The sequence below is a fragment of the Protopterus annectens genome, chromosome 11.part0, assembly GCF_019279795.1.
Source record: "Protopterus annectens isolate FY-2018-M chromosome 11.part0, PAN1.0, whole genome shotgun sequence".
Classification (NCBI taxonomy): domain Eukaryota; kingdom Metazoa; phylum Chordata; order Ceratodontiformes; family Protopteridae; genus Protopterus; species Protopterus annectens.
Window position 1 is genome coordinate 130883353 of NC_056745.1, and position 12643 is coordinate 130895995.

The following is a 12643-nucleotide window of genomic DNA, read 5'->3' on the forward strand; positions in this document are numbered from 1 at the left end:
ACCCAATTCAAAAAGTGAATAAAGGGGCAAATTAAGCTGCACACAATCTGCAACTTAACCAGTTATCTGAGTAGGTTAAGAGGTTCAGTGAAAAGTTACCAGATAAATGCAAAACTGAGGCAAAGCACAAAAGAGAATGAAAACGGTAAATGTTAAGAAACGAAATGAGAATCAAGGTTCTGTGTCAAAAGTTGGGAAGGATGGGAGGTAAGTCCGCTGAAAGTAATTAAGAGTTAATTTGGAGATATATTGCATCAAAGTTATATTTGTGGAAAAAAAAGAGCATGTAAGTTTTAGATGTATAAAACAATTATTCAGGAAAAATATCTTTGGTTCATTCTGTTTGGCCATTGGTCATCCACCAGTTGTTTAATGCTGCTTTATGAAAAGGAAATGCATACATTCCTGCTAGATGCTGTCTGATTTTGACAAAGTTGCTTGTGCTAGCAAGATATTCCATTATACCACAATTCTTTCCATAAAACAGAATTTATATACTTCCTTTTATTATTCTTTAGTAAGTTTTCTTGAATTCCCCCTTGTCTTGTATTTATTTGAACTTACAAAGTTTCCTTGTAGTCCAAAATTAAACTTTTGCCATAAAAAAAGAACCATCCTGTTCATAACTGTCTGATTCTTATATTATCTCTTTGCAGTTCTGGTCTGCTGGCTGTGTCTGTCGCTGTGTGCCCTGAGGTCTATGCACACTTGCCCTGTCACATGCAGATGCAACATTACGAGCTGGGAAGTGGACTGCAGTAATAAAGACCTCACCAGCATCCCTGCATTTATTCCACCTAATACTCAATCTCTTTACCTGACCAACAATAAACTCAGCTCCCTGCAAATACAGTCCTTCTCTAATCTAACAGCACTGAATGTTTTGGACCTCTCCAACAACTTCTTGGACAACTTCCCTCAGACTGCGTTTTGGAGCCTTACCAATCTGACGGAGCTTAACCTGAGTAACAACAGTATCAGATCTCTGGACAAAGGTCTCTTCCAGAAAACTGTAAGCTTGAAGAAACTGGATTTATCAACCAATGGCCTCTCAGAGGTTCCTCTTGGCCTCTTTGATGAGCTGGTACTCCTGACCACACTGTCGCTGAGGTCTAATCGGCTACAAGGGCTGAACAGGGCTGCCTTTGAGTCACTGATTGGCTTGCAGCAGCTGGACATGGCGGATAATCCTTGGGAATGTGACTGTAACCTGAGGGACTTTAAACACTGGCTCGAGTGGTTCACATACAGAGGTAAGTAGAGAGATATTTTGGTGTGACATGACCATGTGAGTGGAGTTATGGATTATGTGCAAACTTCCCCAAAAGCAGAGGTTAATGCACTGAAATTAGTAAAACTGTAGGATGGTAACCAGACTAAGTGTAATAAAGAATAAGTTCCATGATTTCAACATGGAAAATCAGAATATTTTAGTCTCAAACTGTCAAAGCCAGTAGTCTTCAAAAAGACTAATTGTTACAAATTAACTTAGTGTTTTCTTCCTGAAAAACGAACAGTTTTGAATGGTATGGTATAACAACTGAATATTATATAAGTTGCATATTTTTGCTCAATCCATATTTAATTATGCTGAGTGTATCCAGTCTGAGAAATACAGTAACGTTATCAACTTACCATAATTGTAGATGCCCAGTTCCAGGGCTGTATGCCATAGGTGGAGCCCTACATCTGTCCAGAAGTTCAGAGTCCATCCCCTAACCCCCATGCCAACATTACATCTCCTCCTCTCCAGAAATCTCCACATCTTGGTATAAAGCAGATTAATGTTTGGCCATCTTCTGTTCTTTCTTGCTTCAAGCTAAAGTTTACCCAGACTATTAAACAGTTTACCCATACAGAACGTATACCTGGGGAAAAGGACTTCTATGAGATACATAATGCAGCAGTTATAGACCTCATAGACCTCTCTAAATTAGTGGTGCAGGGGAGAAGAAGAAAAGTAGTGTGACATGCAAGAGAAAAGGGGGGCAAAATGAGCCCCCGCTCCAGTCTTGAGCTCCACATTTGTTAAAGGCTGATGGAGGTGGAAAATATGGTGAAACAATGACTACACTGAACATCTACAAGTATGGTAAGTTGATAGCACAGCTGTACAATGTTCTTCATATAAATCACTGCTGCAGTTATAATTTCAGGAAATAATCCCAAATATTTCAGCAACATTCCCTTGGATGGTTGGCAGTCCTGAGGACAAAGAAGGAAAGATACTCTTCAGTATTGCTGCAGTGAGACCTGCCTAGCCCTTGACATGATTTTACGCCTGTAGTGACTGGAAATGCTGTGAACAGTTAGCAGCTTACAAGATGTCTTTTATCACACTCCATTCAAGAAGGCTACCGTGGTGACTGTGCCCCTGACAGAACTAGGATCTTACCTTGATGATAATTATTTTCATTGAAAATCGTGGCAGAAGACAACAGATTGAGAAATCTATGTGATGATCTGAATTGAGATAGGCAACTCCTTTTTGTTTTTAAAGGAATAAGATAGTTGATCAGCCCTTTTGTAGGCTTTTGTTTTGTCCAGGTAGTACATTAACTGTCTGCATACATCTTGAGAATGAATAATTCTATTCCTTTTGTTTTGTGGTTTAGGGAAAAACTGGGAGTTGAATTGCCTGGTGTAATGTGATCTGTATGTCACATATTTTAGCATGAATGAGAGGCTGGTGTGCAAGACAAGCCTGTCTGTGTGGAATAACAGCAAGGGTCCCTTAAACATGAGTTCATATAATTTAGAAACCCTCCTGACTGAAATAACTGTCCCAGGAATACCCTCTTCTACAAAAAAATGTTTTATGTGGGCTGACTCCATTGGGTTCAAAGGGTGGTAGGTGTAATTTTTCCAACTAAAAATTCAGATCTCAAGTTTGTACATACGCCTTTTTGGAGGTCTGTGTTGCCAGACACCATCCAGGAAGTGTTATATTACTTTCCCAGAGGTGAGTGATAGATCTGCAGGTAAACATGATGCTATAGCAAACAGGTAGACCTTAACAGAGGAACAGGCTAAGCCTTTAGGAAACAATTTTGTCAAGTATTGCATGGTTGTTAGTACCCCTGTTACTGTAGGTATTAGATTTCTCCTTTAGCAGTACAAGGAAAATCTTTTCCATTTTGCCAGGCATGATTTCCTAGTGTGTGGTTTTCTGGCCTTTTTCATTATGATATGCATGACTCCTGTCAACATGTGCCTAAAGGGTAACAAAGTTATATTGTCTAGGCTATCCAACCGAGGACTGAAATCCCCGCCCTTCCTTTGGAACTTCCCTGACCACGAATAGTAAGTAGGAAAACCAGTATTATCTTTGCCAAACAGGTGCAATCATGATCATTTTTGATCATTCTTCTACTATTTTTGGACTTCCTGTAGGGTCAGAGGCAGAGGTAGAAATACATAGGATCTTGTTCCTTCAGCTGATGGAAGAAGGAGTTTACTTTCCTAGCCCTCTTGTATGGGAACCTGGAACAGAAATTTTTGATGTGATAGTTGTGGGATGACAAGAGGGCTAGCTCTGGAAGTCCCCATTTATTTGTTGCCAGAGGGAATAATTGATGTGTGCAGTGCACTCTTTGAGGGATGAGGTTCTGCACCGATGGCTTGCCTTACTGTTAACCTTTGTGGGGATGTAAACTGCCACTGGCATAATATTTTGGTTTATAGCCATCTTGCAACTCTTTGGTGTCATCATGCACAGTTTGCAGGAGTGTGTGCCTTCTGTTTTTTATGATGTATCACATGACTGTGATGCTCTCTGTGACTATTGTCAGAATGCTTGGGACCCAAAGGGGTTTCAGTGCTTGGAGGGCATACTGGATTGCTAGCCACTCTTTTAAGTCTATGTATAGATGGCACTCCATCTGGAACCAAGTATGTTGCACTTTCAGGTCCTAAAATTGTACCCCTCAAGTCAATTCTGAAGCATCTCTAATCAGAGTTTGGTTGCGGGGTGGGGGATGGAAGAGCATGGCCTTGTTTTCTTCCATAGCTGTGATCTACCAGCTCAATTCATTTTTCAGGAAAGGCAAGGCAGAGAGAGGATGTTGCAGCATTTGGGAGTGCTGATCCCACAGGTTACTGAAATAGCACTGACTATGTATGCGACTAATGTGGCTATTAGGATGGTGGTGGTCATGCGTCAGAGAATGTTAAGGTTTTGTCTGGTTATGTACTGGAGTTTTTGTGCCATTTGTTAAAGGAAGGCTGTAAAAGACAGCACTTTATCTTGAAGGAGGAAACCCCTGGAAAATGTAATGTTTATGAGTCCCCTGAAACACTATTCTCTGACAGGGTGTTAAAATGACTTAAGGTTTGACATGAAGCCCAGTTTCTGCAGGCACTGTTATGAAAATGATATGGCTTTTATAACTTCTTCTTGATACTGGGCTTGTAGGACAGAATCATTGAGGTATGCCCTTTGTCCTGCAATGGACAATTACTGGAGCTTGACATTTGATGAAAGTTCTTGGAATGGTAGCTAAGCCAAAGTGTAATGAGGTGAATTGGAAGTGCCACCTGCCCAGAATCTTAGGAAACACCTGACACCCCCTCCCTGCCTTTGGAAGTCAAATGCACTAGTGTGCATCTTTCCATAGTGACCATACACTCTTTTGGACTTGGTAATGGAAGGAAAACCTGGAGGGTTAGCACTTTGCATTTGGAGACTGATAGAAACTTACTTAATTTGGAGAAGTCAAGAGTGGGCCTTCAAGGGCCATCTTTTTTTCCTTTTCTCCCCAATCTCTGCAATTGATGATCAGCTGCCACCAACTCCTCTTCTCAGCCACTGGGTTTACCAGACCCACCTTAGCCTCCCCCAGGCTCAATTCGACCCACATCCAAGATCAGTGAAGAGATCATGGACACTGGTTCTAACTCCCATCATACTTCAGCAATCTTGTGAGCTGTTTGGCGACTGCCTTTGGGACATGCATGAACACTTCTATGTATGTGCATCTTCATGAATAAACAGCACACTGCATATGCAACACGGAGCTTCCCAGGTTATTAACTCTACTTATTTCAGTGAACATGTGCTACCTCCCTCCCCCGAGGATGGGTGACACAGTGTTGGCTGCTCATTTCTCTCTTTCACTGTGGCCCCTCCGGTGTCTGTGCAGGTTATTGATCATGGGAAATCTGAGGCACAGTAAGGACTTTATCTCTCTGTGCCATACTACCATTAGTTCTAACATCAGGTGCACAGTGGCTACAATCAGGTATTCCTGGTCTACTGGTATCCCTTAGCCAAGCTGTGTTAACTTGAAATCTAGATGGCACCTTCTTATAACAAGCATTCAGATGTCTGATGTGACTGTCTGCCATTCCTCCAGGGAAGCTGCTAATCTCTTTCCAAAGTTTAGTACTAGGTCTTGGGACTGGTGTGTGTGTGTGGGTGGTGGGGGGGTGAAGATAGCTGCTTAGGCCTAGGTAGTTAACCCAAGACAGGAAGGAGGGAATAGAAAGGTAAGGTAGCTGATACTATAGATAAGATGGACAGAATACAAATGCTTAGAATTCCAAGCACAGTTTCCTAGAGTATACAGCTGGATGTCACTGCCCCATTTGGGACAAATGACACTTAGAAACCATGGCACAGTGGTGCAGTGGTAGTGTTGTCACCTCATAGCAAGAGGTTCTCCGATTTGATTCTCAGCTGGGGTCCCTTTTGTGTGGAGTCTGCATGTCTTCCCTGCATTCGTGTGGGTTTCCTCTGGGTGCTCCAGTTTCCTTCCACGTTACAAAGACATGCGTCTGGAGTGTTTCTCCCCAGGCTGCCACTGAAAATTGGCTTCGTTCCAAGTCAGACCTTCCCAGTTAACAAATGTTAAATAAATAAATAAAAAATAAAATAAATAGAAAATGTATCATAGTGATATGCAACGTCTGTGGAATTCAAAAGAGGTTTTAATTAAGGAAATATCCAGTGTAGTAACTTTCTCTGAGGTGTTATCTATCTAAGACATATATGAGGCTGCCTACTCCACTCCAATGGACTAGCTGAGTGTCTGAATAGCTGGTGCAAGGTGTTAAGTTCCACCCTGAAGTGTACATCTGTATTCTGGCATGATGCTCTGCCTTCATTCAAGAAAACCTTATTACAGGTGGAATTATTTCATTATTACATACTTGAAGGAGCCAAGAGAGAGGCAGTGAAAGAACTAGGGATCTCTTTCTCCTCATCCGAAATACTCAAGATAGTTAGCAAGGAGAGCATTACAAAACACAAATGATGTGTAGGAGGAAGCAAACAGCGGAAGGGCTTGTTTGCACGGAGAATGAGTAGTAAGAGTTGTGAGCGTAAAACAAGAGCAGTTTTCGGTCTAAAAGTTCATGCAAAAAGCTGCATGAATTGGTTGTTTGATGGCACAAGAAGCTCTCAATGTTATTATTGTTCTAGAAATAGAATAAATAGAGAACTATGACTTGGCTGTCAGCTGCAAACATAAAAAAGTGGTAGGAAGGATGGGGTGACAGGTCACTCAATGCAAAATAGAAATAATCAACACTATAAAACAAAGCAGTAAACATGAAGAGGAAGAGGATCACCCTTGAGATTTAAGAATGGAGAAGGTACCCCTTACAGACTTTACAGTCATACAGAAGTAAGACTATATCTCCAAGGAGCATTGAGCAGAACCACATTTTTTGTTCCTGGAAAGGTCTAATCTGGGTCATAGTGATCCATCATGACAGAGGCAAGGATAGCCTTCCCTCTGTCCCAGAAGAAATTAATGTATAAACATGTAGTCCTGACAAAGGAACAGTGTTGTTCTTTTCCTAGGGATTGAAGGAGACAGGATTGGGTGATGTCCATCCCTTGAGCAGGCATCATGCATACTGAGGCACTTTAAACTCCCCAAATGTAGGAAAGCAATAAGAAGAATAAAAGTGCATCATCATCCCTTTGGAAAAAACAAAGTACCACATAGGTGGTACCCCCCTAAATACGGAAAACGTAATAAGGGAACTGGGGACCCAAGTAGATAGTAATCTCTCCTTTGATAATCACATTTCCAAAGTGGTTAGAAAATCCTTCTATGTGGCCCACCTAATTACAAAACAGTTCGCATCCAGATCAAAAGAGGTCATTGTGCCCCTCTACTCATCACTCATCAGACCCATCATAGAGTACAACGCCCCATTTGGGATGTACATTACAAGACACCTGTAAGACCACAGAAGTACCTCACCAAGAGGATCACTGGCCTCAAACAGATGCCCTATGCAGCTCGACTGAAGAAACTCCAGCTGTACTCAGTTGCATACCACCTACTCAGAGGTGATCTCTGCCTCACATACAAGGCCATGTTCAACCCAAAATTGATGGACATGCTCACCTAAAGAAAACCTTATCCCCTCAAGCCACATGCTCTAGGGATCTAAACCTCACCACAACAATAAATAGGACGTGCTGGAGGGATAGATTCCTATCTCAGAGACTTCCCATGCTTTGGAAAAGGATTCCAATCTACATTAGGCAGAGCTCCTCACTAACACTCTTCAAAAGAAACCTTGACGAGTGGATGGGAAACAGAAAGTTTACCCCGGGGATCCCTTCAGTGGCTCTGCTGGACAGAGGCACAGGGAACTAATCTAAGGGGGTGGCAAAAACCAACACATTCTGGCTAGGCTTATAAATGCCTTTGGGCTGATAGCCTAGTACCTACCTATGAACCTATGAAGGAACAGCTCATAGGTTAGGTATAAATCTCTGCACCACGTACCAACATAAGAAATACTGATGTATCTATCAAACCTCTTTCAGGGGAAGACATCAGAGACTAGTTAGTGGATGGATCTTTCAATGCCATCAGGGGATAACTTAGTATCACCTAACCATTAGAACTCCACTTACTATGCACGGTCAGGAACCGCTAGGTACTACTGCTACAGGTGCTATGGGTATGAAGTGAATGCTGTTAAGATCCACTGCCTCTTTTTTTCCCCTAGTCCTTCTGGAATTAAACTGTGAAGTTCAAAATGTCAGCTATCTCTCTGGTGCAGATAAATGATTTTTCACTGCAGGGAAAACAATCTGTTGTCAAAAAAGTGAACTTTGTTAGTTAGCTGCAATACAATGCTTTATAGCTAAGATGTAGTGAACTTTCTTCTGCATAGTCACAGTCTTCTGAACAAAACTATCAATTTCTTGGATAAAAATGGCTGGTAAAAGTATTCACCATGAAGATAAGTTGATACTTCTAATGAGGCACTCAGATCAGTTTGATTATAGAGCAGGTATATGAAATGTCCTTGACTTGAGACAAGCCTCTGTGCAAGGGTACCATCAGGCATGCTCAGAGTACTCAGCTGAGTATTTTTATTACTAAGTACCTCTCAGAAGCATTACAGCTTCATAGGACACAGAACATGTGGAACTCTTTGGAGTAATGTCTGAACATATACATCTGTACGCAACATTTTTAGAAAAAAGGAGTACACAAAAACAGCAGTTGTTGAAAATGATATATTTCTTAAAACTTTAGGAGATAACAGACTAAAACTGTGATCTTACATGGGCAAGATAATCTAAGGTATGAGCACAAGGTAGCAATTTCTTACTACATATTTAATTGTTGCCTGCCTAAAGCAAGGCAGGGCTATCTAAAACAGCAGTCAGGGGCTGATCATAAATTGTCATCACTGTGGCATTCCCCACTTGAGATACCTCAGTGTACTCTTTTTATAAAATGCTGGTCTTTTCAAAGAGATTTCTTGCCTGTAAGGTTCATAGGTTGTTACTAGGCTAAAGACCACTAGGGCCCTTACAAGTTTAGCAACACACTCCAAACCATTTGGGTCCCAAGGATCATGTTATTAGGCAGGTAGCTAATGATTTGGGGGGGGGGGTGTTAGTTAGGATAATACTTTTCTTATTCTGATGGCCCTTGTCCATAATGGACATGGGAGCCAGACCGGAGGATAAATTTACAATTTCCCATTCGGTTGTTAAGATTTTGTTTGAATAAGATCAGACATGAACTCTGTTTTACATGACTGGGGAGTCTATTCAATAGTGTGGGGGTCATGTTCAATAGTGTGGGGGTCGTGTGGGCATCCTTTGGGACTCATATCTGTCTCTTCAGCATATTCTGTTTATGTCACAAATGATGTCCAGATCCCTGATCTAATGTTTCTGGTGCTGTTTGTTTTGCAAAGGTGCAATAGATCCATCAGGGCTGGGTCTAAGGAAGCCTGGTAAGCCAGGCAAAGATCCCCTCTCAGCAGCCTGTAGGAGACTTTAGCCAATCAGGGTAGGACTGGGTATTCATGCCCTGAATTTCAACTGTTGCAAGTGTCTGGTTAGATACATGCCAAAAGGGGCATTGTACTTTATGATATGTCTAATAAGAGCTGAGTAAAGTGGTACTATAACTTCTTTAGCCCTGGATGCAATTCCCTTACCTATTAGTTGGGTGGCATAAAATGATTTTCTTATTATCTTAGCTACATGTTGGTCAAAGGCCAGATTGCTTTCTACATGTGTTCCTGGGGTTCCCCTTCATATGATCGAATTTCTCTAAACTCGAAATTCATAAACCCAAAGCCAGAATCACGAGTTTAAAGAAACTCAAAAATATGAAGGGGACATAAAAAAAAAATGTACACCTTTCTAATGTTTTTGCAGGGGGGCTTTGCCCCTCTGTACCCCCCCACCCCCCCCTACTTAAATATTCCTACTCCGAGATCGCACTACAGAGAAGGAAAGGGAAATTTCCCATTCCGTACTATATGCATAAGCGCAAAACGGAAGACTTTCCAGTCTTCCGCTACACTGCGGTCACGTAGCATGTGGATTTAACCTACAAGGGTGTAGGGGGACCTGGCCCCCTGCAGAAAGGTAAGTGAACCCTTTTTTCTCTAACCCTAAACTTCCCATTCACAATTTCGAGTGAATGGAAGTTCGAGGTTTTCGTCTCGAGCTTATGCATTTTGAGCTTCCATTCATTCGATATTGTGAAGGGGAACTGTTCCTGGACCCCTTATGACTGAGTCACAGAAAACCTGTGAATATGAATCCGGGATTTATTAATGAAAAATAGACCACATATATTTCATAATTTGATTAGAGAGGAGAGAACCGCCCTGGACACTATTACTTCTAATAAAAGCATTCGCTGTATGAGACCTGACAATGGTGGAGGTTTGGTCATAATAGATTTAATTGACTACATTAGCAGAATGATCATATGATCATCAGATGAAGCAGTTTATTAGGTGGCCTCTATAAGTGAAATAAATACTGCATATAGTGCAATACATGCCTTGTTGGATGATTATTATCATTTGAAGATATCGCTACAGATTTGTTCAATTTTTGAAGGTTCCATTTCTATTAATCCCCAAGATATTTGGCATTCTAAAGATTCACACAAACTACGCTGATTCACCTTTATGCCTGACTGTGGCAGCTGCTGGATCTATTATGGAACCCTATGCTAAATATATCAATTACAGGTTAAATTGTTATTCAAGGAGTTTCCACATGTCCTCCGGGACTCCTGGGACTTTTTGAACAAATTAAGGAAGATTAAATGTCACAACAAGTGTTTTTTAGTCACAATGAACATTAAAAATGTATTCACAGTCATCCCACATGAACAAGGCCTGCAATGATTCAGTGACATTACAATGAAGTAGAAAGTACTAACTACTGATGATGTGAGATTTCAGATTTCATGGAGCTGATATTGAGTAACAATTTAATCTATTTCAATGGGGAGCACTTTAAACAACTTCAAGGCATTGCAATGGGGGTGGCTTGCACCCCACTTTTGTAAATGCAGTTCTATTAAGGTGGGAGCTGAAGGAGGTATTTAAATTTAGTTCCTTTAAACATTGTAAGTGCTATTGCCAATATTTGGACAACCTTTTCTAAATATGGGCAGGAAGTTATTAGTACTTATTTTTCTGATAACTTCTCAACAATTGTTATTAATTGATACCTATTAGCCCTTACTAGCTCCCTTCCCGCTCCAGTCCCGCTTAGTCCAGAGATTCCCCTGCTGGGCTAGGTGCACTTCAGCATTTGTTCTCTCCCCTCTAATATAGACTTCTATTTAACTCTCTTCTTGCTTTATCTCTATCTTCCAACTTTCCTTAAACTCTCTCTCCCTCTCCCTCTTAAAACTTAGTGCTCACTCCCCCTTCTACTCCAGCTTCCCTCCACTTACCCTTTGCCACTTACCCTTCTGCTGACAATCGCTCCACTGATAGGTTCTCGATCTCCTCTTGCCCTCCTGGGTTGTGTATCCGCTCCTGCCTCTGTGGGCTCACTCCGCCCTACCCTGCCCCCATATCCCACCCGCCCCCGACACCTCTACCTATATCCCTCCTAAACCACACCCACTTCCAATCCACACTAATCAGCCTCCAATACTGCAGTAACACCCATCTCCTTTTCCCACCCAAATTGAAATACTTTCTCCTCCCCAAGATATCTCCCCCAGCCAATAGGTTACCACTTCTACCTCCAACACATACACAAAAACCACACCCTCTCTAATCCCTACATAACCCTCCTCTCTCTCTTACTAATTCTAGGTATTTATCAGCTTCTCTATATATAATTGTCTCTTATTTACATATATAACTCTCAACAATATTACACCTCTTAATACCCTATCTCAACATGCTCCCAAAACCCTCACTCATCTCCTTTTCACTTCTACTACTTCTTCATCTAACCTAGCTTCATTACCTCACACAACTCACTACTTCCTACCACTCACAATCCTTCCATGTAACCAACCATCTTAACTCCCCTCACCCACACTCACACTTGCATATCTCTCCCCATCTTTATCCTGTCAATAACCTTCTAGTTTTTCCCATACAAACTATTCACACCTCAAAAACACTCCATCCCCACAACAACCAATAAATGTCTCAGAATCATAATAGATCCCAATCCTTTTAGTAAGCTGTTCAACTACCTCTCTGACCCAATCTTTCATCTGACCATCAGTATATTATCAGGTGATATTCATCCCAACCCAGGTCCCCCCACCCCAACTACCATAAACAAGTCCATATTCCTTGCTTCATTAAACTCCCAAAGTATAGTTAACAAAGTCCCAAACCTCCACACCTGGCTCATACATAACAAACCTGACATCCTAGCCGTTTCTGAAACATGGTTAAAACCTCATAGGTTCATAGGTTCATACTAGGCTATCTGCCCTAGGGCATTTATAAGCCTAGCCAGAGTGTGTTTGGCTTTCGCCACCCATTTTAAATTAATTTTGCTATGACTTTTTTTGAGGTTAGTATACTGTGCCCCTGTCTAACAGTGACACAGAAGTGATAGCCGGGGTAAACCTACGATATAGAAACCTCATATAAAAGACTCTGAAATAACTCCACCTAACTATTCTATTATCAGAAAAGACAGAGCCCATAAAAAAGGTGGAGGAGTAGCTCTCATTTACTCATCCTCCCTGTTAGTCACTCCCTACACCAAACCTATTCCACACTTTAATAACGCTGAACTTCTCCTAACTTTACTTCAAGTTAACAAACACAAACGCATTTGTCTAGCTTCCCTCTACATCCCCCCAGGAGACAATATTTCTACACTTGAAGACATCCTCTCCTGGCTCTCCAACAACATTAGCAA

The 12643-nt window shown here is 41.4% G+C and overlaps 2 protein-coding genes across 6 annotated transcripts in view; one reads left to right on the plus strand and one right to left on the minus strand.

The window, feature by feature from the left end:
- The window catches only part of CACNA2D4 (calcium voltage-gated channel auxiliary subunit alpha2delta 4), a 2573275-nt gene that overhangs the window by 1159082 nt on the left and 1401550 nt on the right, over positions 1–12643 (minus strand). The window lies entirely within an intron of this gene.
- Positions 1–12643, plus strand: part of LRTM2 (leucine rich repeats and transmembrane domains 2) — a 281826-nt gene that overhangs the window by 203538 nt on the left and 65645 nt on the right. For both annotated transcript variants that reach the window (XM_044087509.1, XM_044087510.1), the window contains exon 3: positions 657–1253. In XM_044087509.1, coding sequence (XP_043943444.1) covers positions 657–1253 — 597 coding nt within the window. The remainder of the gene's footprint in view (positions 1–656; positions 1254–12643) is intronic.